Source organism: Pongo abelii, chromosome 13 (genome assembly GCF_028885655.2).
Source record: "Pongo abelii isolate AG06213 chromosome 13, NHGRI_mPonAbe1-v2.0_pri, whole genome shotgun sequence".
Classification (NCBI taxonomy): domain Eukaryota; kingdom Metazoa; phylum Chordata; class Mammalia; order Primates; family Hominidae; genus Pongo; species Pongo abelii.
The window spans coordinates 42995086-43023032 of NC_071998.2; the positions used below are offsets into that span (position 1 = coordinate 42995086).

General features: G+C 37.5%; 1 protein-coding gene across 4 annotated transcripts in view; it reads left to right on the top strand.

Moving 5' to 3' along the window:
- TTC39B (tetratricopeptide repeat domain 39B) overlaps window positions 1–27947 on the top strand; it is a 137215-nt gene that overhangs the window by 100747 nt on the left and 8521 nt on the right. For all 4 annotated transcript variants that reach the window (XM_024252637.3, XM_054519844.2, XM_024252640.3 and 1 more), the window contains 12 exons: window positions 2486–2550; window positions 9683–9788; window positions 11124–11189; window positions 11718–11826; window positions 12587–12654; window positions 12746–12805; window positions 14239–14400; window positions 15335–15426; window positions 16966–17092; window positions 19965–20073; window positions 24545–24662; window positions 27241–27357. In XM_024252637.3, coding sequence (XP_024108405.3) covers window positions 2486–2550; window positions 9683–9788; window positions 11124–11189; window positions 11718–11826; window positions 12587–12654; window positions 12746–12805; window positions 14239–14400; window positions 15335–15426; window positions 16966–17092; window positions 19965–20073; window positions 24545–24662; window positions 27241–27357 — 1199 coding nt within the window. The remainder of the gene's footprint in view (window positions 1–2485; window positions 2551–9682; window positions 9789–11123; window positions 11190–11717; window positions 11827–12586; window positions 12655–12745; window positions 12806–14238; window positions 14401–15334; window positions 15427–16965; window positions 17093–19964; window positions 20074–24544; window positions 24663–27240; window positions 27358–27947) is intronic.

A 27947-nucleotide genomic window follows, 5' to 3' on the forward strand; every position in this document is an offset into this window, starting at 1 on the left:
TTTCCTGGAGGTTTACCTCTTGGGTTGGATTCTGGTTTAGTAAAATGGAATCACTGTAGCCCATGACCCTGTTTCCTAAAACCCAGACATTACAAAGGCTGGTTGATAACAACAGTCTTACTGCCTCAGTAAGCATCATAATGATAGTCATGAAGGCCCAAGTTTTTTTCTGTTTTCCAAACAGGGATTTGGTAATCAAATATGGGATTTGAAGGCTTATTTTATATTTGGGGATTTGAAATTAAACAGATATCCATGCTTGTCCCCTCTTCCTCATGCCTCCCACCCAATCACTTTTATATTCATGCTGCTTTAGCTTTTTAAAGATTGTGCAGCTCCGTCTCTTCCTATCATTGTTCTAGAATAAGTGCTTATCCACTCTTTGCTGTACTGCACAGCAACCTAGTGACTCTCCTTCTCTAATTTCTTTTACCTTCAGCTCATTCCCTATTCTGCAGTGGTTGAGTACCCTCTTAAAAATGAGTCTCTGACCTGGTCACTTCTCTGCTTCAGCATTCAGTAGCTCTGATTCAGTATGGCAGTATTCTGTATTAGATTATCACAAACGAGGGGGGTTCTTTTTCAAACAAAACTGGTACGTCCTCTCTATGTTCCCTACCCCCCACCCCCCTGGCACCTTACAGGTGTCTTTGAAAGCCACTGACGGGGTTGCATACTTGAGTAGCATGGCTGGAGGTAGCTTTCTTAACTCTGGTCATTCTCTTTGCAATAGATTCTTCAGCAGTGTGGAATTACATATGCACACATGGCCAAACCCATCATGATCCTTAATGCCACCCTGTCTTTCCATTTGAGTTTTACTTTGCTTACAAAATTCCCATCTGCTTTGCCTTTCTATACCTGGCCAGTTTCTAATTATTTTTGTGCTTAAAGCACCAATGCTTCCAGGAGGCATGTCTGGCCCTCTCCATGCCACTACTTTGTGTTCTCATGACATCCCATGCATGATCCCATCCCCATGCATGACTCCATCCCTGTGCATGACTCCCTCCCCATGCTTGACGCCCTCCCTTAACGTACTGTATTACTTTCATCTGTTTTTGCATTTGGGTGCCTGGTATAAAATAGGCATTAAGTTTAAGTTTGATGAATCCTGAAATGAAATATGTTTGTTTTTTTTTTTGAGGCATATTTCAAGCTAATTTAAGAAATTCTTTTCTGGTTGGTATTGGATTTTATGTAATCATAAGATTCCTTAATTTAAGAAGATAAACATTGAATTTCATATCTATTGATTCTTATAATAATTAGAACATTAAATATTTAAGCAATTAATGAAATTAGTAAATGAAATTCAGTTTTTCTTTTGCTACAGAAGGATGCTTAAGTACATGAGAAATACATATCAGAGCATCTTCCTTTTTTCTTCTTTTTTTTTTTTTTTTTTTTTTTTGAGTTGGAGTCTTGCTCTGTCACCAGGCTGGAGTGCAGTGGCTCGATCTTGGCTCACTGCAACCTCCGCCTCCCAGGTTCAAGTGATTCTCCTGCCTCAACCTCCTGAGTAGCTGGGACTATAGGCACCCGCCACCATGCCCGGCTAATTTCTGTATTTTTAGTAGAGACGGGGTTTCACCATGTTGGCCATGATGGTCTCGATCTCCTGACCTCGTGATCCACCCCCCTCAGCCTCCCAAAGTGCTAGGATTACAGGCGTGAGCCACCGCGCCCGGCCAGAGCATCTTTCTGATATCAATTGACTAGAAAAACTTTCTCTCTGGATATGCAAAACACAGGACTGTCTCCACTAGTACCATCTATTAGAGTAACTTCCTTCAAGTGGTTAAGTGATGTAATTTATTGTCTTAGAATCCTAGAATGCTGACCCCGAAAATGCCATTCATCTAGGCCAACAGCCTCAATTTTATGGTTGTTGACAATCAGATAAACATAACCGAAGTGGGTTGTTTTCCTAAAACAAAATTGCATAGTAGTGACAGCCACTTCGGAAACCAGACCAGTTATTTTGGGCCTGGAAATGTGTGTGAGTAAAATTCGCAACATTAAATAGACTCTGACTGCTAAAGTACTCTGTGAAAGAAGGACCATTGTCCCATTTACTGGGTGTAATGTACTGGAAGGTTTGGCCTTAGAGCGGGTTGTTAAAATCATCCATTTTAGATTCTATTAAACCCAGAAGAAAATTGCTCAGTAGATGTCAATGTTTGTTAAAATAATTTGGACCACATATGGCCCCTAATTGGTGAGGATTACCTCTTTAGTAATATAAAATAATTGAAGGATTTTACAAGTATTTTCTTTTTGTTGTCCTCTAATGTGGAAGAAAAATTACCCCAAAAACTTTTAAATGTAAAGCAAGAGTATGTGTTAATTTCAAAATTATGTCCTCAAAATACTTTTTTTTGTTTGTTTGTTTTTGTTTTTCTAATCACACAAACACATAACTGTGGGGACAATTTAAACTTTTTTGCTAAATAATCTAATTTTTTAACTGAATTATTTTCAGGATGAAAATATGATCAACTTCATCAAAGGTGGACTCAAAATTAGAACAAGTTATCAAATATATAAGTAAGTTAAAAAGTAAGATGTGGTTTGTAAATAATTTTGTGCTGTATACTCCTTTGTTCTTCACAATTCTCCTAAATTAAGTTTGACTAGGATTTTTTTTTTTTTTTTTTTTTGAGATGGAGTCTCACTCTGTCCCCAGGTTGGAGTGCAGTGGCGCAATCTCGGCTCACTGCAAGCTCCGCCTCCCAGGTTCACGCCATTCTCCTGCCTCAGCCTCCCAAGTAGCTGGGCCTACAGACGCCCACCACCACGCCCGGCTAATTTTTTGTATTTTTAGTAGAGACGGGGTTTCACCGTGTTAGCCAGGATGGTCTCAATCTCCTGACCTCGTGATCTGCCCACCTCGGCCTCCCAAAGTGCTGGGATTACATGCGTGAGCCACCGCGCCCGGTCTGACTAGGATTTTTTATTTGGTGTTGTTAAAAATGAACTTGATTTTTTGTTGAGTGTGTATTCAGTGTTATAGGACAACAGAATTTAAGTTTAAATACAATTTTAAGAGCTAGCTGAAAATAAAGCTACTGATATAATTTCTGATTAGATAATTTTAGTTTCTCTCTCCTTAGAACAATTTATAAATTTAAAATTATAGTAATATCTTTGGTTCAGACTCCAGAGCAGCACTGCCCAGTAGAACTTTCTGCAATAGATAGAAATGTTCAGCTGAGGTGGCTGTAGCATTGTTCATATCCTTATTGATTTTTATCCAGTTGTCTGTTATTTACTCAGAGTGTTAAAGGCTCTAAATTTGAATCTGGAGTCATCCCTTTCTTCCTTTAGTTCTGTCAGTGTTTGCCTCATATATTTAGGAGCTCTGTTGTTAGGCTTTTATAATATGTATTTATAATTGTTCTGTCTTCCTAATGAATTAACCTTTTCATCATCTTGAAATGTCTCTATTTAACTTTGGTGATATTCCTTGTCTTGAAATCTGTTATGTCTAATATTCATATAGGCACTCGTGCTTTTTATAATTAGTCTTTGCATGGGATATATTCTTTTACTTTAAACCTATTTTTGTTTTCATATTTAAATTGTATTTTTAAATATTTATATTGTATTTCTTGTAGATTCACATAGCTGCGCAGTTGAATGTTTGCACTTGTGACTACCATTTTGCTTTTTCTCTTTGCCTCATCTCTTCTCTCCCCCTTTTTTCCTGTCTTCTTTTGCTTTAATAACATTTTTAAAACTGCTGTTCTCTTAGCTGTACTCTCTAATTTTTTTTGTGGTTGCTCTAGTGTTTATAATATTCTTTTTAAGTTATTACAGTCAACTTAGAGTTAATATTGTAGCACTGGACATAAATTGTAAGAACTTTGCAAAAGTGTAATTTCATTTACCACGTTTTGTCCTTTATGCTATATATATATATTTTTTTTTTTTTGAGACCGAGATCTTGCTTTGTTGCCCAGGCTGGAGTGCAGTGGTGTGATCTCAGCTCACTGCAACCTCTGCCTCCTGGGTACAAGCAACTCTCCTGCCTCAGCCTCCCGAGCAGCTGGGACTACAGGCACATACCACCACGGCCAGCTAATTTTTGTATTTTTAGTAGAGGTGGGGTTTCACCATACTGGCCGGGCTGGTCTTGAACTCCTCACCTCGTGATCCACCCACCTTGGCCTCCCAAAGTGCTGGGATTACAGGCGTGAGCCACCGTGCCTGGCCCTGTGCTATTTTTATGATGTATAGCAGATTTACATATATTATAAACCCTACAATGCAGTGTCAGACTTTCTCTTTAATCAGTTATATGTTGTAGTCTTCTCTCTTTACCCATATTCTTACCATTTTTCATATTCTTATTCAAAATGGTAAATATATTTCCTGTTTACTTTCAGACTGAACAACTTCCTTTGGCATTTCTTATAGGGTGTCAGCTTTCAACAAATTCTGTTTTCATTTATCTTAAAATATATTTACTTTTTACTTTTTCTTTTCAAGGTTATTTTTGCTAACTATAGTATTCTGAGTCGATGGGTTTTTTTCCTTCTTTCAGCCCTTTAAAACTGGCTTCCTATTGTATTAAAGCCTCTGTTATTCAGTTTTCATTTGTATTATTGTTCCCCTATATATAATGTGTCTTTTCTTCTGGCTTTTTTGAAGACTGACTGGTTTGTATCTTTGGGTCTCAGTAGTTTGACGATGATGTGCCTAAGTGTGGTTTTGAGAAATTTGTGGTCATAATTTTTCAAACTGTTTTTTTCTGCCCCATTCTTACTTTCTCCTTTCCTGAGACTCCTACTTTTTTCCCTTCATTTTCCACTGTGTAAAAATATGTTTTAAATGTATATTTTGATTTTTCTACGATTTATAATTGTTATTTGTGGGAAAGTTAATCTGATATAAGCTACCCTACCATTACTGGTAGCAGAACGAAAATTTAGTATTTTAAGAGGAACTTTCACTGAAAATCCTTTCACAAAACTGTGTTTCATTCAAAATCCTGGAATGGGGTGGTAGATCTTGGGTACCTGACATGCTGTTGTATAGATTTCTTTGCGAAATATTTTTAGAAGGTATAAACGAATGTTAAATTCAATGCTAATTGCTGTTTTAGTCACCAAAACCTAAAAATACTAAAGGATTAAAATAGGCCTGTAGAGGCAAAGACACACAGGTATACCTCAGAGATATTTTGGGTTCCAGACCACTACGATAAAGTGAATATTGCAATAAAGTGAGTCACACAAACTTTTTGGTTTCCTGGTGCATATAAAAGTTACGTTGATACTGTACTGTATTCTGTTAAGTCTGCCAATACCATTATGTCTAAAAAATATACGTACCTTAATTGATAAACACTTTCTTGCTAAAAAATGCTAGCAATTATCTCAGGCTTCAGCAAGTCATAATCTTTTTTGTTGGTGGAGGTGTTGCCTCCATGTTGATGGCTGCTGACATTCAGGGTGGTGGTTGCTGAAGGTTGGGGTGGCTATGGCAATTTTTTACAAAAGGACAGCAGTGAAGTTTGCCATACCTATTGACTTTTCCTTTCATAAAATATTTTTCTGTAGCATGCAATACCACTTGATGGCACTTTACCCACAGGAGAACTTCTTTCAGAGTTAGAGTCCATGCTCTCAAATCTTGCTGCTGCTTTATCAGTTAAGTTTATTTAATATTCCAAATCCTTTGTTGTCATTTCAACAATGTTTATGGCATCTTTACCGGGAGTAGATTTCGTCTCAAGAAACTACTTTCTTGCTCATCCATAAGAGGCAACTCCTCATCCATTAAAGTTTCATCATGAGATGACAGCAGTCAGTCGCATCTTCAGGCTCCACTTCTAATTCTAGTTCTCTTTCTGTTTCTAACACCTCTGAAGTTACTTTCTCCACCAAAGTCTTGAACCCCTCAGAATGATCCATGAGGGTTGAAATCAACTTCCTCGAAACTCCTGTTAATGTGGACATTTTGACTTCCTTCCGTGAATTACGAATGTTCTCTATGATATGTAGAATGATGAATCCTTTCCAGAAGGTTTTCTGTTTCTTTTCCTGGATCCATTAGAGGAATCACTATGGCAGCAATAGCCTTATAAAATGCACTTCTTAAATAATAAGACTTGAAGGTCAAAATTACTCCTTGATCCATGGGCTGCAGAATGGATGTTGTGTTAGTAGGTATGAAAACAATATAATCCTTGCATGCATCTCCTTCAGAACTCTTAGGTGACTAGGTGCATTTTCAGTGAGCAATAATACTTTGAAATAAATCTTTTTTTTTCTGAGCAGTGGATCTCAAGAGTAGGCTGAAAATACTTAGTAAACCGTGCTGTAAACAGATGTGCTATCATCCAGGCTTTGTTGTTTTAATTATAGAGCACAGGCAGAGTAGATTTAGGACAATTGTTAAGGGCCTTAGGATATTTGGAATGGTAAGTGAACATTGGCTTCCATTTAAAGTCACCAGTCCCATTAGCCCCTAACAAGAGTCAGCCTGACCTTCGAAGTTTTGAAGCCAGGCATTGACTTCTCCTCTCTAGATATGAAAGTTCTAGATAGCGTCTTCTTCCAATAGAAGGCCATTTTGTCTACATTGAAAATTTGTTGTTTAGTGCAGCCACCTTCGTCAGTGATCTTAGCTAGATATTCCAGATAACTTGCTACAGCTTCTACACAAGCACTTGCAGCTTCACTTTGCACTTTTTTTTTTTTTTTTTTTGGAGATGGAGTCTCCCTTTGTCGCCCAGGCTGGAGTGCAGTGGCACGATCTCAGCTCACTGCAACCTCCGTCTCCCAGGTTCAAATGATTCTCCTGCCTCAGCCTCCTGAGTAGCTGAGACTACAGGCGTGCACCACCATGCCTGGCTAATTTTTGTATTTTTAGTAGAGACAAGGTTTCACCATGCTTGGCCAGGCTGGTCTCAAACTCCTGACCTCATGATCTGCCTGCCTTGGCCACCCAAAGTGCTAAGATTACAGGTGTGAGCCACCGTGACTGGCCGCACTTTTTTGTTATAGAGATGGTGTCTTTCCTTAAATTCATGAAACAACCTCTGTTAGCTTCCAACATTTTTTTCTTCAGCTTCCTCACCTCTCTCAGCCTTTATAGAGTTGAAGAGTTAGGGTCTTGTTCTGGATTAGGTTTTGGCTTAAGGGAGTGTTGCGGGCAGTTTGTTCTATCCAGACCACTACAGCTTTCTCCATATCAGCAATAGGGCCGTTTTGTTTTCTTATCATTTGTGCATTCACTGAAGTAGCACTTTTAATTTTCTTCAAGAACTTTTCTTTTGCACTTATAAGTTGACTAACTGTTTGGCACAAGAGGCCTAGCTTTCAGCCTGTGTTGGCTTTTGACATGCCTTCCTCACTAAGCTTAATTATTTCTAGTTTTTGATTTCAAGTGAGAGAGGTGCGACTCTTCCTTTCGCTTTAACACTGAGAGGCCACTGTAGAGTTACCAATTGGCCTAATTTCAATATTGTTTTGTCTGAGGGAATGGGGAGGCCTGAGGAGGAGAGAGATGGAGGAACAGCCTGTCAGTAGAGCAGTCAGAACACACACAACATTTATTGATAACTTTCGCTCTTATATGGGTGTGGTTCATGGCACCCTGAAACAATTACAGTAGTAGTAACGTTTAAGATCTCCCATCACAGGTCACCATTAACAGATACAGTAATAACTAAAAAGTTTGGAAATTTTATGAGAATTACTGAAATGTGACCCTGAAACACAAAGTGAGCACATATTGTTGGAAAAATGGCATCGATAGACTTACTCAACACAGAGTTGCCACAAATCTTCAATTTTGTAAAAAATGTAGTATCCACAAATTGCAATAAAACAAGGTATGCCTTTACATATCAGTGAAATGAACTGCAGGGTTTTTTGAAAGAGACAGCATGTGTGTGTGTGCACACACATGGACTTACACACACATGCACACACTTACCTGGGAATTCAAAATATACTAAATTCCTTTATATATATAGGCCCTTTCAAAACAGTGAAGAAAGATAGGTACTTTAGTAAATGTTTTTGGGAAAATGGTTCATTTTATAGAAAAGTCATTAAGATGAAAAAAGTCCATATAGGTTTAATATTAAAAGATTTAAAAAGAATTCTAGCAGGAAACATAAGAAAGTACTTTTATAATTCTTAAATATAAAGGCTTTAAACTTTTTTATTTTTTATTTTTTCACTTTGAAATAATTTGAAAATTATTACAAAAAATTTCCATATACTCTTCACTCAGATTTACAAATATTAATATTCTGCAGAAGCACAGTACAGTTATTAAAATCAGGAAACTGACATGGATACAGTATTAATATTTACTCCATGGCCTTTACTCACATTTCTCCAGTTGTCTCATCAGTGCCCTTTTTCTGGCTCACGATCTAACCCGGGATCCTGGATATCGAGGTTAGCTGTCATGTCTCCTTAGTCTCTTTTCATTCGGAATAGTTCCTCAGTCTTTGTCTTTAATGATGTTGACATTTTAAAAGAATAAACTGGCCAGTTATTTAGTAAAACATCTTTCAATGTGGACTTTTCTAATGTTTCTTCATGATTAAATTCAGATTATGACTCTATGGCAAAAATACCTTAGAAATGATATCATTAGGTACATGATGTCAGTTTCAAAGGCCTTTTAACCATGGCATAAAATCAGAAATCAGAAGAAATTGATTGAGCTGACCAAATAAACATTCATCATTTTATCTTGGCAAAATGCACCATAATAAAAAATAAATGACCCAGGGGAAATGACAGACAGCAGGGGATGCTTGTAGGCATCTGAATTGACTCTCTAAACCCTTACATTTTTTGTAAACTGGAAGTTAGGTCTATAGGCTTGCTAGATTCAGATTAAAAATATTTGGCTAGACTGGATCACAAGTGTAGTTTCACATTTTATAATTGCTCACACCAAGTGATTCATGATATCTCATTATTCGTTATTATTAAAAAATATATTTGTCAATTTGATAAGCAATTCCCAGGTATTATCAATTTTTATATTTTTGTCATTGTTTTAATTTGTATTTCTTTGGTTAAATATTTGCCTTTTGAAGATGATGTGAACAGGCAAGAGAGAAATACATAGAAAATAAAGTGAGAAGTTGGAAAGATTTTCATGGATGGAGCAGGAAGAAAGCAGAGGACAGATGGGGCCATTGTCATGGCCTTTGCTTTCTTGTTTCAGTCTGTCCTGGTCCCAAGCCCTAATTTATTTGGTCTGTTTGAGACGATGGCAGTCACACTGAAATTCAGATCTTCTTGCCAGTAGCATTTCATTTCCTCAGGTTGCTGCAGTGTGTGCAGTGGCTGAGGAGCTGAGCCCTCCCAGGGAGTCTGCTGTAAGATGCTGCCGGAAGCTGTGGGATGGCAGCCTGTGGTCCTGCGGCTCCTGGCTGGTGCTTGCCAATGGATGAACCCTCTCTTTAAGCTGAGAAACACTGGTCCTGCTAGACACTGTAAAAATGAGCATCTCCTTTTTCCTTGATGATTATTACCTAGTATCCTTAAGAGTAAACTCAGCACAGCATCATCCATTTAAAATTTTGATGGTATTTTAATTAATGACATTTATTTTATAGTGTGTAAGTGTAAAATTTGATTTAATATTTATTTTCAGAGTCATGGTCAACTTACGCTGTCACTTTTTTTCTTCAATCCAGAGAATGTCTTTCTATCCTGCATGAAATTCAGAAGAACAAACTTCAGCAGGAATTCTTCTATGAGTTTGAAGGGGGTGTCAAGCTTGGCACTGGGGCGTTTAATTTGGTAAGGAAATCACTGTATAGAAACCAGAACTTTTGTAGAAGAACCTAAGGTTTTCTGTGCCTTCTCCACTGCATTCGAACCTCATCCTGAACCTTTCCCTGGGTTGGTTGACAAACAGCTAGAGTGGGATCAGTTTTCTGGCATTGTGACCCAGTGTGTTACAAAGTTCCACACATGCTCAGAGTAGCTTTGGATTGTAAAATGTAAGGGAAGCGTGTGGCACTCTGAATAGACTAGTAAGGTTTTTGGTAACAAGGAACAGTGGAATCCATTTCCATTTCCACAGCAGAAATATTGTTGCAATGACAATGACAGCTCTGGAATTGGAAATGTGTGAGGGACCAGTATAACTTGAGGAATGATTTTTGATGATCCCTGAGGAGATGGAAGTCTGAGTAGCAATCTGTCAAATTCCAATATGTGATTAAGAGATTTTTAAATTTTATTGATGGTTCACTGGAATTAGTGAGAAAACAAAGTGATCAAGAGAAGTATACACATGAGTGTATGTGCCACTATGGCCACTTTGCTTATAGCCTGTGGGGTGATAAATTGGAAAGAGGCTGACTTGTACCCGCAGAATGGACCATCTTATCCAATTGGTTGTTAAAATCCTCTTCTGCTAGGGTCATCCTTTGGTGTGTATCCACATGGGACACAAATATCTTTACATTTTCTGCCCATTCAGAAAGATCTGTCCACGTACTTCTTCCCCAGACCTCTTTGTCACCAATTTTCCAATCACGATCCTTCCAAGCGCCTGCCCATCCAACCAAATCATTGTCTACATCCCCTGAATCAGAGTATAATTGCACATCTGGCCATTTCTCCGTTCAAGCATAGTGCATAACCAGGTGCACTGCCCAGGGTTTTGCCTACTGGAAGGATATTCCCTCACCACTGTCCTTCAGGAATATCCCAGAGAGAAGTGGTAGAGCTGCAGCTGTCCACTTCTGGGTGGTGTCTACACATCACACAGACTGTGACTGATTTTTGCTTCTGGGAAAGGAAACTAAGAAACCTTGCCTGGATGTGGGCTTTGAGGGGTTACCTTCTTGTCACTTCATCACACCACATCAAAGGTCCCAGTATTCTATAGAGAACCCTGGAAAGACCAGGCTTAAAAAAAAACTTTTTAAAGGTTCATTGTCTTAGCTAAATGAAATTAATTCGTAAATGATTGTTACAATATGTGGTCACAGAAATATCTGGTGGTTAAAACTTGTTCCCAATTTCTCATGTTATTGAAGCATTTAAACTGTAAGTTGTTAGTTTAGATTTGTCTGCAGTTAGAAACACTAACACATAAGTACACTGTATATTTTTTTCTTACAGATGCTGTCCCTTTTACCAGCAAGGATTATCAGACTACTAGAATTTATTGGATTTTCTGGAAATAGGGTACAAATTTAATTTTATCTTTTGACAGGGAAGATAAAACATTATTTATTGAATATGAGGGCAATGCAACATGTCTGCATAACTAGCTTGATAATTATTGGCAATTTGTTTGTGGGACAGAAAATAAGCCTTTGATTCTTGATCATGTTTTTCAGGACTTAGACGTAGGTTTTCTGATGAAAGTTAAAAATGTTCACCCTTGTTATCCAAATTCTTGGATGAAAAATTATGTGTTGCTAATATTGCTTCTTGCTAGATCTTATTACTCTCACGTGGTTTCCTATGCTTTCTTAATAGTTGACCAAAGATGGGAGGGACCAAAGGTGGGGGAAGAGAGGGTTGAAAAACTACCTGTTGGGTATGATGTTCACTCTTGTGGTGATAGGTACACTAAAAGCCCAGACTTCACCACAGCATAATATATGAAATCTGTACTTGTAACCCCCCTAATATATAAAAATGTTTAAAAAGTTTCAAATATGATTTTCCAGTCATGTTCTCTTTCTAAAATGCATTTAATTCCCATAGGAGTTGGGCCTCCTGCAGTTACGTGAAGGTGCTTCAGGAAGGAGCATGAGGTCTGCACTGTGCTGCTTAACCATCTTAGCTTTTCATACTTACATCTCCCTAATACTTGGTAAGATCTGGATTAGATTGTTTCATTGAACATTGATTATTTCGGCCAGACATGGTAGGTTACACCTGTAATCCCAGCTACTTGGGAGGCTGAAGTGGGAGGATTGGTTGAACCCAGGAGTTTGAGGCTGCAGTGAGCTATGATCGCATCACTGCACTGGATCCAGCCTGGGCAACAGAGCGAGATCCTGTCTCTAAATTAAAAAACAAAACAAAACAAAACAAAAAGTTGATTGTTTTTAATCTGAGTAAGTAAAAATTTAGAAAGATCAGCAAGAGCTAGTAGTTCATATCTGTTTACTTTTTTTTTTGAATAAAGGTAGAAAATAGTGTCCTTTGTCATAGTGACATTTAGCAGAGGGAGTAGGGTAGTTTCTTTCATTAAATAATTTTCATCTGTTCTCAGCTAAAATTTCTATATTAAGGTGATCTATTTTATCATATATTAGATTTATTTTCTTTGCAGAAAATGAAATTTTGGGCTAAATAAGTTAATATTGCTATTAAAACCAGAAATTCCAATTAGGAATCTGAGACAGCCACCTGCATTCTTAAGAATTAGTGTGTCCTAGAGCTTTCTTAAACTAAAGTTATAGGTGAGACTGGTCTTTATTTTATTCCCCAGATATAAAAATGATGAAATAATAGTTTTCATCTTTTCCATGAGTAGGTCTTTACTATATGTTAATGAAATTTGGAGAACTGGTTATAAATATCCCCATGTCTTATGAAGACTGAGGCTTTTCCTGTTAAATTTCTAGGTACAGGAGAAGTGAATGTTGCGGAAGCAGAGCGTCTCCTGGCACCCTTCCTCCAGCAGTTTCCAAATGTACGCTCAGTATTTCAAAGTGTATGTTTCAACCATAATTAATCAGCCAGTGTTGACTGTTGAACGGTGTGTTTTCTTCCTTGCTCTGCAGGGCTCACTCGTGTTGTTTTATCATGCCCGAATAGAGTTGCTGAAAGGGAATCTTGAAGAGGTAATTTATTAGGTGGGAGTTATTTGGGGGAGTTGTCTGTATGGCGGTAGATCTGCGACCTACTCATTCAACAAAAGTCAACTTGGCTATATGGACTAGACAAAAATGAAGAAAAAAACAATATAAGTAAAAAGCCAAAACTTTTAACTTGTATATACATTCTATTATATAAAATCTATGCAGTGGATTACTGAATATAGTCTACATTTATACATAGAGTACATTAAGCGCTTTAGGGTAATATATACCAAATAACAAGCTCAGGGATTTTCAAGAAACTGTGACTGTTACCAATTTCTGCATTACACACTGACTTTGGAATCTAGCCCCTGCATGACATGCAAGTCTACTACGTGTGGGCTCCTTATCAAAGGAGCCCTCAAAAAACGAATTCCCTCAAAAACGAAGTGTCGAGGTCAGAAGTAGAAAAGTAAGGAGCCATTTATGTATATACATTCACAAACCATTTTTTTCCACACAAATGGGATCAAACATATATTTTTCTGTGATTTTTTTTTTTCTCTATTTACAATATGTCTTGGATCTCTTTCCAGGTCAGTATACCTAAATGTCTCCTATTCTTTTTGATGGCTGGGTTTCTTTTCATGGGATGGATATACTATGCCTATTAAAGTGGTCCACAGACATTTGGCCACTACAAACTGTTGTGAACATCATTGTATGTATATTTCTGTGCACAGGTATATTTATAGAAGACAGATTATGATTAGTAGAATTCCTGGGCCAAAAGGTGGTTGCATTTTTATAAATCCAGCCAAATTGTCCTCCTCACTTAAGATTGTTCCAGTGTAAACTCCAATAAACATATAAAAATATTTTTTTCCAATGCTCTTTGCCGGCTCAGGACATTATGTGATGGCTAAAAATGAGAATCTAATTTTTAAGTTTATATTGCCTAGTTTACAAATTTCTCCACATGTATATCTGTCATTTATATATTTTTTTCTGATTTGCCTATTTACATCTTTGCCTGTTTCCTGTTGAGTTTTCTTTTTCTTACAGAATTTTATTAAATTGATGAATGATGAAAGAGTTAACCTTTTGCCAATTATGTAGATAGTGACATCTTCTTCCTGTCTGTTGCCTATAACTTTGCCTACAGTGTTTTGTTCTATGGAAGTTCTAAGTTTATTGTCAGTCTTTTAAATGATTTCTGCATTTGATATCTTCCTTGGAGTGGAACCTCCCCACTCCCACATTACAAAGTGTCAAGGCCCTCTCACAAAATTAAAGAAAGAGGCAGAACTTAACTGTACCATTGCCTGTAAGGGAAAGAACATATCATCATATTGAGAGGTTTAATGAGTGATAATTTTGTCCTGTTTGTACTAAGTGTTTTATGTATTTTTCCATTAGGTTATTATCTCCTTGTCTAATATCTGGACGATCAACTTTATGTACTTGATTTACAGGCACAAGAAGTATTTCGAAAATGCGTTTCAGTTCAGGAAGAATGGAAACAGTTTCACCATCTCTGCTACTGGGAGCTAATGTGGATTAATGTTTTCCAACAAAACTGGATGCAGGCATATTACTATTCAGATCTGCTTTGCAAAGAGAGTAAATGGTCCAAGGTAAAGTGCAATACTTTCATTAATGTCATCAGTTTGCTAATACATGGCCAGGATGATTTTCATTTAGGACTGTTTGCTCAGTAGTATGATACCACAGTGTTTTCTCAACTTAGAGATCCACAAAAGGAGGAAATGTGCCTTAAGTACCCAGTATTTATAGGTACTGTCCTCAGCATTGCATGCTTTCAAAGCCATCTACAGTTCTTTTCAGGGCCAAACATGACGGCCCATGCCTGTAATCCCAGCCCTTTGGGAGGCTAAGGCAGGAAAATGGCTTGAGGCCAGGAGTTTGATACTAGCCAGGGCAACATGGTATGATTTTATCTCTGCAAAAAATAAAAACATTAGCCAGACATGGTGGTACATGTCTATAGTCCCTTCTGCGTGGGAGGCTGAGGCAGGAGGATAGCTTGAGTCCAAGAGTTCGAGGCTACAGTGAGCTATGATCACACCACTGCACTCCAGCCTGGTGACAGAGTGAGACCCTGTCTCAAACAACAACAAAGAGTTATTTTAAACATGAGGTTTTATCTCTGAAAATGAGTTGTACTTACAAAGTTATGAAATCTTAATCATCTTGATAATTTTGTGTAGACTTCCTAGTGCCCTGATGCCAGGCTTTTCATGATAATGAAAATTAATTCTGATCCACTTATGAGAAGTTGGGGGGCAATGAGATAATTTTTTCTTGTTCATTCTGTCCACTTTCTCACCTATGAATGCTGTAGTTGTATAATAGGAAAATGGTTTAAATTATTGGTAATTGAAAAGAGTTGTTCTCATTTTGAACAGGGAATATAAGATTTCATTTCCTCTGATTTCTTTAATGCCTCTAATTTTATATCTGGAAGACTTGTAGGTCATTTCTGATTTGAAAGGTAGAAATGTCATGTACCTAGGGATGTTCTGTAATAAGCTCCTTCTTTTTCTCAAGGCAACATATGTGTTCTTGAAAGCGGCAATTTTGAGTATGCTTCCAGAGGAGGATGTAGTAGCAACTAATGAGAATGTGGTAACTTTATTCAGGTATGTGAGACATTATTTCTATAACAAAGGCCCTGAGGGTATAAAGGGGCAAAATCTCATCTCTACTAAAAATACAAAAAATTAGCTGGGCATGGTGGCATGTGCTTGTAGTCCCAGCTACTTGGGAAGCTTAGGTGGGAGGACTGCTTGAGCCTGGGAGGTGGAGGTTTCAAGTGAGCTGAAATAACGCCATTGCACTGTAGCCTGAGCAACAGAGTGAGACTCTGTCTCCAAAAAAAAAAAAAAAAGACTATGTATATTAACTGTAGCATCAACATCAACATTAGTAAAAGCCATGGCATGATAAATGTCACCTTTTACTGTAAAGTTCATTTCCTTATTTTACAGAAACAACAATTAATGGAAGGGAGTATTAAGATACATTAAAATCTTTTAAATCTCCTTCTCTTTCTTCCACTGCAGACTAAGTTTTCTCCATATCAAAACAATTTATGTGAAAGATGTGATCATTTTTATTTTCAGGAGAAAGCTTTGAGGTCTTGCTCTGTTATAGCTTCTAGGTTGTTGGGATAATGAGAGTTCTAACAATAAATGGTCTCTTCATAAAGATGCTGTTACTTTTAAACTACAAGGATTCCTGTCTGAGACATGCTTCTGACCCCTTCCTCTGACCCCCATCTCACATTTCCACTGCCTTTTCCACTGACAGTAATGAACAAAAATGATGAGACACTCTAGTTTAAAATTCACATCTCCATATTTTGCCCGGAATTAACCTAACATAAGCTTGACTCATATTGGAGGCATATTATTATTTCATGTTATTTTTTCTTTCAGTGACGTAATTGAGTATTTCCTTGAATTCTTTCTCAGCAACTTGTTTGATGCATTCATAAAATTATGCATAAGAAAGTGCTCCCAGGAACATGTAGTCTCCCCATCCTACTGTCATTTTTACCTGCTTATGAATTTCATAATTGGAATTCTGTAGAATTTTAAAAGGAAGTTTGTGAACATGATACATATCCTAAGCTGATTATTTCCCAAACAACCTGTGCTTGGGAAACATTTTCTTAAATTATACGTTAATTGATGGCTATCTTTTGAGCCATATTATTTTATAGATCTGTGCAATACTTGCAAATAGGAGTAGGCGATATACCAGTGTACCCTCTTCTCTCTCCCTGAGTATCCACAACATAAGTAAATACTTTGGACTCTTTCCTGCTTACTCGTACAAATTGCCAGTTGTATACCTAGATTTCCTGGACTGTGTTTGATAGATTTAAGACATTAGCTAAGTTGACTGGAAAGAAATATGTGTCAGTCAGTGGTTCTCAATCTTGAGTGTGCCTCAGAATCACCTGGAGGGCTTATCAAAATCTAGATTGCTCGGCCCCAGCCCTGGAGTTACTGATTCAGTAGGTCTAGAGTAGGGCCTGAAAATTGGCATTTCAAATAGGTTACCAGGTGATGCTGCTGCTGGTGGTCTGTGAAGTTCACTGTGAAAACCACAGGTACAAATAATGTATGTGTTGCTATGACCTTTCTCTGGGGCTGGGCTGGGGCTCTTCACAGACAGGTGGACAGCTTGAAGCAGAGAATTGCCGGGAAATCTATCCCTACTGAGAAGTTTGCTGTGAGGAAGGCTCGGCGTTACTCCGCCTCCTTACCTGCACCTGTGAAGCTCATCTTACCTGCCCTGGTATCTGCTTTTATTTTATTTACTTTTCATGTACTAGAAATAAATTATCTACTCACAGCAGCAGGGAGCATATCTAAATTTGGTTATGAAGTTTAGCTCATTTAAAAACCATTGTAAGTTTTGTTGTAAGTTGAACATTTCTGAATAAATAATTAATAAATAAAAACTGTAGCTAATGGTTTTTGACTAGTTAGTATGCTCCAGGCATTACGATAAAGGCTACTAAAAACATATCGTTTAATTCTTATAACTTTTTGAGTATAGTTAACTCTTAGCCCCATTTTTTAAATGAAGAAATTTAGACAGAAAGAAGTTGATTCCATTGAAGTTGAATTCTAATGCAAGCCACATTATGTAATTTTACCTTTTCTAATAGCCACATTAAAAAAGTAAGAGGAAATAGAAATGAATTTCAAGAATATATTTTGTTTAACCCAGTATATGCAAAATTTTGTCATTTCAACATGTAATTAATAGAAGCTTATCCATGAGATATATACATTCTTTCATATTGAAGCAAGTCTTAGAAATTTAGTGTGTCTTTTACACTTAGAGGACATCTTAGTTTGGTCTAGCTGTATTTCCAGTGCTCAAGAGCCATAACTGGCTGCTGTCTGTTGTATTCTAGCTCCAGCTCACATTCTTAAACTTTATGCCATTTAGGCAAGGCTTCTGTGAAAAACACAATTTCAACTTAAATTTTCTTAATGAAGTCTTCTTCAAAAAATACTGAATATATCAAGTTACTATGACTCTTCTGGTGCTTTAGTTTTTATATAGATAGTCAGCACAGGAAAGCTGTTCAGTGTAACCGATGTCTGCAGTCCTCCACTCTGGGGTTTCCTGAATTTTTTGTTTTTTTTTTTAATTCAGAGTTTATTTCATCATTCCTCTTTGACAGTTATTTAGATTTTTCCAGTTTTTACAATTACACACTACGATGAATATCCTCTTTTTGTACATGTGCATATAATTCTCTGTGAAAGATTTTTTAAAAATGGAATTCCTGGTTCAAGGGAATATATACATTTAATATTTTGGTAGATATTGTTAAAATTCCCCTCAAAAAAAGCTCTACCAACTTAGATAAGTACTGACAGTATTTTACCATTTTAATTTGCATTTCCCTGTGGATGTGGTGGAGCATCTTTTCATGTGTTTCTTCATTTTTATTTTTTCTTTTGTGAATTGTTGTTCATATTCTTCCCTAATTTTTCATTGGGTTGTTGATTGTTTTCTTAGTGACTTATGGGAGCCCTTTACACATTCTATGAGAAAGAACAATGCAGCCCCTCCCTGACAGGGGTCAGACAGGAATTAGCCTGCACCTAGCACCTAGGTCCAGGTGTTTCCTACCTAACACAAACTCAGAACGTCAGCATCAGACAGGCCCATTCGTGACTGTGACTGTGATGGAGCAAGACAAAAATATGACCACTCTGTAATCGTGTCTGAGCACAAGTAAAAACAAGAACACTTGTAAATCACACAAATAACCAAACATCTCCCTCTCCCAGCTCACATGAGAGCCTTCTGTTGCTTAACCAATTACAGCCTTAGCTCCATGCCTGATTCATTTTTATTAAGTGATTTGCACTGGGAAGGTTTTTCTGTCTCACAGAACTCTACTGAAAATTTTCTAGACTATCATCTTTCTTTGCCTTAGTACTTAGATACCAGTGTATACGTAACTGTATCCTGCTTTGACTGTTAAGAACCATAGGGAAGGTTAACTCCCTGCACTTCTTTCTCCAGGTCTAGGGAAGTAGAATGTATAGGAAATTGGCTTGAAATGTTAGTACTGGGATTTTTTTTTTTTTTTTGTACCTAGGAATTTTACCAAAAGCCTATTTTTCATAAAGTCTCAGATATGAGCTTGCCTCCTTCTGATAAAAAGGTTTTATCAATAAAAGGAATTTTTAAAAGATCATCATCAATTTAAAAAAGATTCTGATATTGAATTGAACTCTCACTCTGTTAGCAGCAATAAATTGTTACATGTAAAATTGAAGGTAGAGTGTCATGATCTTAGTTTTCGGTACCATAAGATAAAGATACCTTTGCTGCCATTCTACTTGAGTGTGTCGTCCTCATTTCCACTACTTCCTGCTAAGAGGCTTTTCAAGCTATATTTTTATCATATCTTAAAATTTATTTCCAAGAAGATACTAATTACCCTGCTTACTTCATACCCTTCAAAATATGAACTGCACTATCAGGAACATTAGAAAAATATTTTCAAGCAAAAGCACATTTGCTTTTGATCCAAAAAAATTCTCATCTGGTAGCCCATTAAATATAATCTGTAATGAGAAATCATTAGTTTACATTTTAGGAGCTGTCATTCAGCCATATGGCTTTTAAGTGAATACGTTTTCTGCATATTGGATTGCATTACTGGACCGTCACATGTTTCTAATGGTATAAAAGATCCTAAGCCCAGTAAAATATTCCAGTGTTTATATCCAGTGATATTCTTGGAAACATTTTATGTAAACAACTGGCAGACATTTAAAAATATTTTTCTTTACTTAAAAGTAACAACAAAAGTTTACATTAAACAGAATTATTATTCATAGTATCGGTTTAAAATATTTATTTCTGCATCTGTATTCTGTTACCTTCCAAAAGAATTAAATGCTTGTAGATATTTAATAAATATTTGTTATATGAATGAGTTTTAATTTTTGGTAAAAATATATATACTGAATTGCTTCACAGTATAAAAGGCAAAAGTAAAGGAAAATGATCTGTAAATATTGTCTTGAGGTTCCTAGAAACCAAGGCAAAACACATGAACATTGTTTGGGGATCATAAAGGACATTGAATAACCTCATATAACTGCAAATGGTTTTCATTTTTCCTCATTAGGAAATGATGTATGTCTGGAATGGTTTTTCAATAGTGAGCAAAAGAAAAGACCTTTCTGAAAATCTGTTGGTAACTGTTGAAAAAGCTGAGGCAGCTTTACAAAGTCAAAGTAAGTATACACAGTAAGCACCGAGGAGCCTTTGTCTCTGCTCCATGACTGCTCTCCTGTCTTTTCCCTGTGCACATCTGCCTACATTAATTTGTGTACATCACAAGGACAAAGAGCTTGAGCTGCAGGGGTCTGGGTGATTGCAGTCAAATGCAGGGAGGAATGATACACACTGCAACTGCATGAACCTTGGAAACAGCTTGCTAAGAGAAAAAGGCCAGGCCAGCCATAAAAGACCACATATTATATGATTCCCTTTACACGATACTCAGAATAGGGAAATCTATAAAGACAGACAGCAGATGAGTGGTTGCCTAGGGATGGAGTATGGAAGTTAGGAGTTATGATAGCTTTTTGGGGAGGGAGGTGATGACAATGTTCTACAGTTGACTGTGATGATGGCTGTACAACTCTGTGAATATGCTAAAAACCATTGAATGGGATACTCTCAATGGGTGAATTGTATGGCATGTGAACTGTATCTTAAAACTGTGACGAAAAAGATGAAGGGAGGAAGCCCAGCATTGGAATTTTAGAGCAGCACAAGGAAACGTGCACTTTCCTCTGGGTTGAGTTTGCTGTGACTCTTTCTATGCCTCCTTATTGCTGTCTAACCATTAGTGTGTTTCTGCAGACACAGGGAATAGTTTTCAAGGTGAAATGTTATCACAATTTATTCTACCCATTACATTTGGTTGTGCTAGAGGCCACATTTCAGTTTACCGGAAGCAGCTGATGTGGTAAAAGGAGAATCAGAATCAGGCAGTCTGGGCTTATAGTCCCAGCTCTGCCATCAGACTCTGGGTATCACCTCTGTTTTCTTGTGAAGTGGGAGGAGTGTTGGACCAGATGCTATCCAAAGTTGTTTCCTTGCCCTGACATTTTTTGATTCTGTATTTTTAAGAGGGGTAAACCATGCCATAAGTGATAGCCTTTGTTGTATTTCTTTTCAATGCCAAGTCACTTAGGTATTACCCCAAGAGAAATGGTCTTTTGTAATATTCTAACCACATAAGTAAAATGAAAACTTCTGTGATGATAAACATGGTAAAAGGCATAGAAATTCAGGAATGGTGGGGAAAAATTTTAACAGTTAACTCATTTTTCTTAACTGGAAAAAGATGGGCACTCCAGGAGCCCAGCCTACTGTCTATTTGAGCAAGCTCTTCACCACCCCCAGCCCCCCGTTGGGTGGGGGCAAAATTCGAGGGGAAATATATTTTATCGGACTATGCTAGTAAAATGAAGTGGAAATTTAGAAAACCAAGTCACTCTCCTCCACCCATTCCTTTTTCTCTTAATGACATGCTGAGATGATAGGCTTTAGAGATATTTAAGCAGGGCAGGGGGGAGCTGAGACAGACAGACAGACAGACATGCCATACTTACCCACAGTTTTGGCTTTGTGTGTCCTCTCTCTGGGTGAAATAATTAGTTTATTTTCTGAAGATCACCTTTGCCAGATATTTCATGTGAAACTTATGATGACCTCTTCTAGGACTTCTTTTATGCAAGATTATTTCCTGTTCTTCTTCCCACCTTGAACTGTTAGGACAGTTTAGTAATTAAGCTCCTATCCTTCAGAGCAGGGAAGAAAAAGTCCGTAATTGGAAGATGGAGAGAAGTTGGAAAATGGGGAGAAGTTGTAAACCTGAGGTTACATCATCTTCCACCCCATCCCCCACCCCCATTATTGGAAACTGGATGTGTATTGGCTTCTCCTAGCTTTGCAAGTGTGTCTAAAGTAAAAGATGGTAGAGGATACAACTGATCTTCTACTCTGCAATACTCTGGCCATAGTTATTAAATGCTGGCCATTGATACAAAAGATAGAACTTTGAAGACAGAACAGAATTTGGTGACATCCCTGGAGTCAGCATTTGATATTAATTCCAATAGTGTTTCATTTGAAATCTAACTAAATTCAACATGTAACCAGAAGTTCCACTTTGACTAATTTGCTTAATGAAATTATATAGCAAACATTATGAGAGTTATGTAAAAGAGAAAGTGATACTGACTTTATGACTTTTTACTTTCTAAATCTATTTTCAGATTTTTCTCTTGGGGCCATTTCAGCTAGCTTATAAAAATTTCAGCACAGATACTTTTTGTAGTTTGGGCTTCAAACTTCCCTATTTCTCAGCCTATCCACCATAAAAGTTCAGCAGATCTTTTGTCATAAAATTGTACTCTAGTAGCTTTATCATGTAATTTTCTTTGACTGTTAAATGGAAACATATTACATGTGTGTTGTGTGTTGAAATGTTCATCTATGAACACATTCATGAGGTTGAAAATCATGACAAAGCATTTATACTTCAAGGGAAAATAATCATCTGCTAGATAATGGTCTGTAGTTGGAGGAAATAATGATTTTGCCATCTAAGGTTTTTGGAGGAATATAGTATTTTTGAACCCACTTGCCATATGCCTAACTCAAGTTCGTCATAGAAGTTACATGCGGCTTTACTGGTATTTTAACTTCCCATGATGTTATGTCTGTTCCTCAACAAAATCATCATTCACAGAGCACCAGAATGTTGTCATAACACAAACTGTCGATACAATGCTACAGGAAACTCAGTAGAATGCACAAAAATGATACTACAAGCTAGCATCCAATATGGACCCTTTGGTTTTGGTTCTAGGTCCTAAAAGATATTACTTCTTGAATGTCTGTTTTAACATCTGTGATGAAAAGCAATGGATAGAATTTTATTTTGGTAGAAAAATGATTCTAAATAAATAATAGAAAAGGTAATGTGTTATTGATACCTGTGGTTTTCTGGGTGAATGACCTATCAGAGCTTGAAAGTTAGAGGTGAATATTCAGTTTTCAGCACCTAGAAGTAACCCCTTTCTGGTTGGTTAAGTAGCATCGTTAATCTCCATAGACAAGTGGTTTACCATCTTAACTGCCAGCATGTGTTAATGATGATTTCTGAGGTTTGTGCTGAAAGCAGGAGGATTTCAATAGGAGGGACTCCCAGGGCCTCCTGTGTTCCCTTTACTGCCGTCCTCTCTACTGTCACAGCCTGAAATGTGTAAATTGTCATTCTGTCTTGGAATAACGTTGTACTTGCCTGTAACTTGCAAAAAAATTTCCAAAGTGTAAATGTGGAATGGCTACCTTTGTCAGATAGATGTCACACATAATATGGTTCCTTCTGTTTAACACACATTTGCCTTGGGCTGTAGAAGGCAGAGAGCATTTTCAAAAGGGAAAAAGTGGTGAAAAAATCCTTGACATTTTCCTCAAGCAGTTAGAAGTTTGTGGAGATTTTAGGTGCCCTTCATGTACTTCAGAACCATTTTGTTTAATCTTATGGCATAGTTTCCCCCAAAAAGAACACAACCTGGGAGAACTGATAAGTTGTAAACATGATGATCTGGAGAGGGTATTCTACTTCCTGAATTTTTAATGGGGATAAGGCCATCTGCTTCTCCATATGGAAGTGTTATCCTCTCCTGTACTGAAGCCAACACAGAAGCCAAACAACAGGAGGAGGCAGCCTTCTTGTTCCTCATGGCTTTACCTTTTATAGAATTAATAAAGCTCTTTATTTAGAGCTCAGATTTCCGGTTGTTCTATCTAAGGTCACAAAGCTCAGAGTGTGACCACCTAAAGAATATTTTAAAGTGAATAGAGTGAACTCCTTGATAAAATGATTGTTCTGATATAGTAAATTCAGCATTGTAGGAATGTATATATATATCAGATGGGGTCTTGCTCTTTCACCCAGGCTGCAGTGCAGTGGCGCCATCATAGCTCACTGCAGCCTCCAACTGCTGGGCTCAAATGATCTTCCTGCCTCTATCTCTGAATAGCTGGGACTACAGGCACGTGCCATCATGCCCAGTAATTAAAAAAATTTTTTTTGTAGAGACAGGGTCTCATTGTATTGCCCAGGCTGGTCCTGAACTCCTGGGCTCAAGTGAGCCTCCCACCTTGACCTCCCAAAGCATTGGGATTACAGATGTGAGCCACTGTGCCCAGCTCTTTTCATTTAAAATAATTTCATTGTATTTTATTTAGTGAGGCATAACAAATGCTAAAAAATTTTCCTTATTTGTAAATGATCCCTCTGAAACTTTGTTCTTTCTCTTAATTAAGATCTTAAGGCCGGGCGTGGTGGCTCACGCCTGTAATCCCAGCACTTTGGGAGGCCGAGGTGGGCGGATCATGAGGTCAGGAGATGGAGATCATCCTGGCTAACACGGTGAAACCGCATCTCTACTAAAAATACAAAAAATTAGCCGGGCGTGGTGGTGGGCACCTGTAGTCCCAGCTACTCGGGAGGCTGAGGCAGGAGAAGGGCGTGAACCCAGGAGACGGAGCTTGCAGTGAGCTGAGATTGCGCCACTGCACTCCAGCCTGGGTGACAGAGTGAGAGTCCATCTCAAAAAAAAAAAAAAAAAAAAAAAAGATCTTAAAAAGTATTTTTCTTTGTATGTTTTTTGTTTTAAGATTTTAACAGCTTCTCTGTGGATGATGAGTGCTTAGTGAAGTTACTTAAAGGATGTTGCCTCAAGAACTTACAGCGGCCCTTGCAAGCTGAACTATGTTACAGTCATGTTGTAGAAAGGTAAGACCAAGCAATAAAACCAACCCAAGTGCAAATTGTGGTTTCAGGGGAATTGCTGTGAGAAAGTGATGCAAAATGCTTTTATCTCTTACTGCTAAACTCTTACTTGGTGTTACCAGAAAGAAAATCCAGTAGTGTATTGTTGTTGTTGTTGTTTCTCGTGAACAAAATTATTGTCTAGGTGGAACATGACTTTATGTATTTCTACTTGGTGTTTAAAGATGACTTATAAAAACTGTATTTATAGCTCAACTAACAGGTGTCTAGCCAAACTCTGGCAGCATCATACTGAACCTCTGCTAGTAATTAATTTTTTTATTTTGTACATATTTCTTTAGTTTTTCTTTTCTTTTCTTTTTTTTTTTTTTTTTTTTTTAAGAGATGAGAGACTTTCCTTGTTGTCCAGACTGGAGTGCAAGTAGTACAATCATGGCTCACTGCAGCCCGGAACTCCTGGGCTTAAGAGATACTCCCAGCTTAGCCTCTTGAGTAGCTGGGACTACAAGTGTGCACTACTATGCCTGGCTTCTGATACTAATTTAATTCATGCATTTATTTGTCCATTCATTTATTCCACGGATATTTGAGCACCCACTATATGCCAGAGACTGTGCTGGATTCTAGGGATTCAGAGCTGAGTAAACAGACTTGCCGTCACCGTGATAATAATTTGGCAGGAAAGAGAGGCATGTGATGAGCACTCTGTCTCTCTTTTGGCAAAGAGCAGTTCTTCTGTATATAATTGAGTTTTGTTCTGGTTTTATTCCCCCTCAATAGTGTTGATGATGATGTCCTGCTCCATTACTAACCATAGAGTTGAATCAGGGTTCTGATGCCTGGCCCTTTTCTCTGTATCACAAATGCAGTATTTACAGGGACCAGATACGTAACCTTACTTAATCAGGCCGGCTGAGTGGTGGCAGGAATAGGATTGGTAGGCTATGTAGGTCAGGGTATTTTCTCTGAAGGGTGTAGCGACACTCCTCAGCTCTATTTGATTATTGCTTTGCACAGTGTGGGCCCAGTAGCAATGATCCCTACCATTTTTCATGAAAAGCCTGGAATCTGGATTTTATGTAAAATCACCTCATTTTAAAATATTGGCTCAAATTTTTTGAAAATATTCTGCAAGCCAAAACAATCACAGCCATAGACTGCTGGTGGACATCCTGTGCTCTGTGTCACATGCCCTTCCATCCGTGGCCACCTGATCCCCTTCTTCCTGACAGTATTGATGGGAATATAGGAGGACTGGTGCCCCTATAAGACTAAAGAGAAAATATCTACTTCCCAAATGTACTGTCTTTAGTAATATTCTGTAATTAGTAAACATGTTAAAGAAATATCTATTGAATTCTATTTTATTAGTGTTTCTATAAGGATTAAAAGGATGATCAAAAGGATGACCTATTGTGCTGTTTTTTTGGTATGTGAATCTCATAGTGAATTGTTTGCTCATGTGCTTTATAATTGTGGATTGTGAACTCACCTTCGTTGGAGTTTTATCTTGAGGTTCCTATGAGGCTATATTGAAGAAGAGTTGCTCTACAGTGATTTTGCATTTTATTTCTGTCAGGTACCCTAAAGGCTTTTTCTGCCCAGGGCCTCTTTCATGTTAATTTCATTGCTTACTTCTTGGATCATTTAGACAATGTAAATTTGAATTGCACATTCAATGTGGGCAGGCCTATTGGTTATTAATTTCCTAAGGAATTCTTTTTTCTTCTCATTGAAAGTGCTGGCCAAGGAGACAACTGTCTTTGTCTTCCTCTTTTGCCAGTGAGTGGGTTTGTTCTAATCTGCCTTTCTCTTAAGGAGTAGTCCTGTAAGGATCCCAGCTTTAAATAGAGGTCTCAGTTTCAGCTCCCTGCTTTCTGTGGGCCCAAGACCTCATCTCCTGCATGGACATTTGGATACAAAGCCCTTGACTCAGATGGAGGCAGACCGCAGGGCTCATTCAGCATCATCCCACATATGTAGAGTCTCCCTTTTTCAATTCTAGTTGTTTTTGGCACTTGAGGGTTTTTTCTTATGTTCTGGTGAGCTAAGCTATGCATTTGAAATGGTGTTAGTTATATTTTTTTTCAGTGCTTTTGCATGTTTTATAACCAGAGAGTTCTCATAATAGTGCTGAAAACAGAAGTGTTGACCATTTCTTTATTGGCCTTTTAAAGCATTATAAGACTTTAAAATACAAAGGGAATTGAACCTTAGTTTAAAAATAATACAACTTTCTTATTTCTAAATGGAGCCATTTTCTGAACACATTCGTGTTCAGAAAGATGATCTTGCCGTTTCTAGGGTTAATCTTTAAAGATCCGTATGTGCTGATTTACTTAAGAGACAGCGATAAACCATCAGTGCTGGGTTTACATTAAGGAATAAAAGATTAATATATGAAAAGAACATTATTTATTGCCATAGTTTAATGAGTTCCATAACTATACAATGGCCACCTTTCTATGATAATAGACTTAGTGTTGCACATGTTTTCTGAAGAATGGGAATAATATATATTTAGAAAAATGTGTATTTCTTGTTCTGTTAAGATTTACTTGCTTTTCCTCTGTTCTTTCAGTGAAAAGCTACTGAAGTATGACCACTACCTAGTGCCGTTCACTCTGTTTGAATTGGCATCTTTGTATAAAAGCCAGGGGAAAACTGACAAGGCCATAAAGTTCCTAGAAACTGCAAGGTAAGTGTTGAAGGCAGCTTTTCCTTGATTGTTATGGAGTCAGAAATGTCAATACTGCTCTAATAACAGCAGTAACATTATATACTTAAAAATTAACAATGTCAAATTAGTAATAATGCTACTTTTGCTAACTTCTGGTTGATTTATGCTCATGGCTTTTGCTGTAATTGTGCTGTTTCCAACCCTCTTACTGCCTCACCCTGTGACTATTTACAGATATGATTATGGGCATCTATTTGAAAGATTTCTAACTTATTTTATTATATCAGGGGTTGGCCAGCTTTTTGTGTAAATGGCTAGATAGTAAATATTTTTAGCTTTATAGCATAAAGTCTCCATTGCAACTACTCCATTATATCAAAAGAAGTCGTAGAAGGTAATATGTAAATAGATGGGTATGTTTAGATTTGGTCCTTGGGTCCTAGTTTGCCAACCTTCAGTGTATTCAACCATACCTATTATTTCCTTGAAGAGCCATTGATCTTGTGAAGCTTGCAAATCTTACCCAGACTCTGTCTTTTCTGTTTATTGCGGCAGTTTCAAAGTATTTTTATCATTCTGGCAGACAATAGCTTTTAGACCTATGGTCA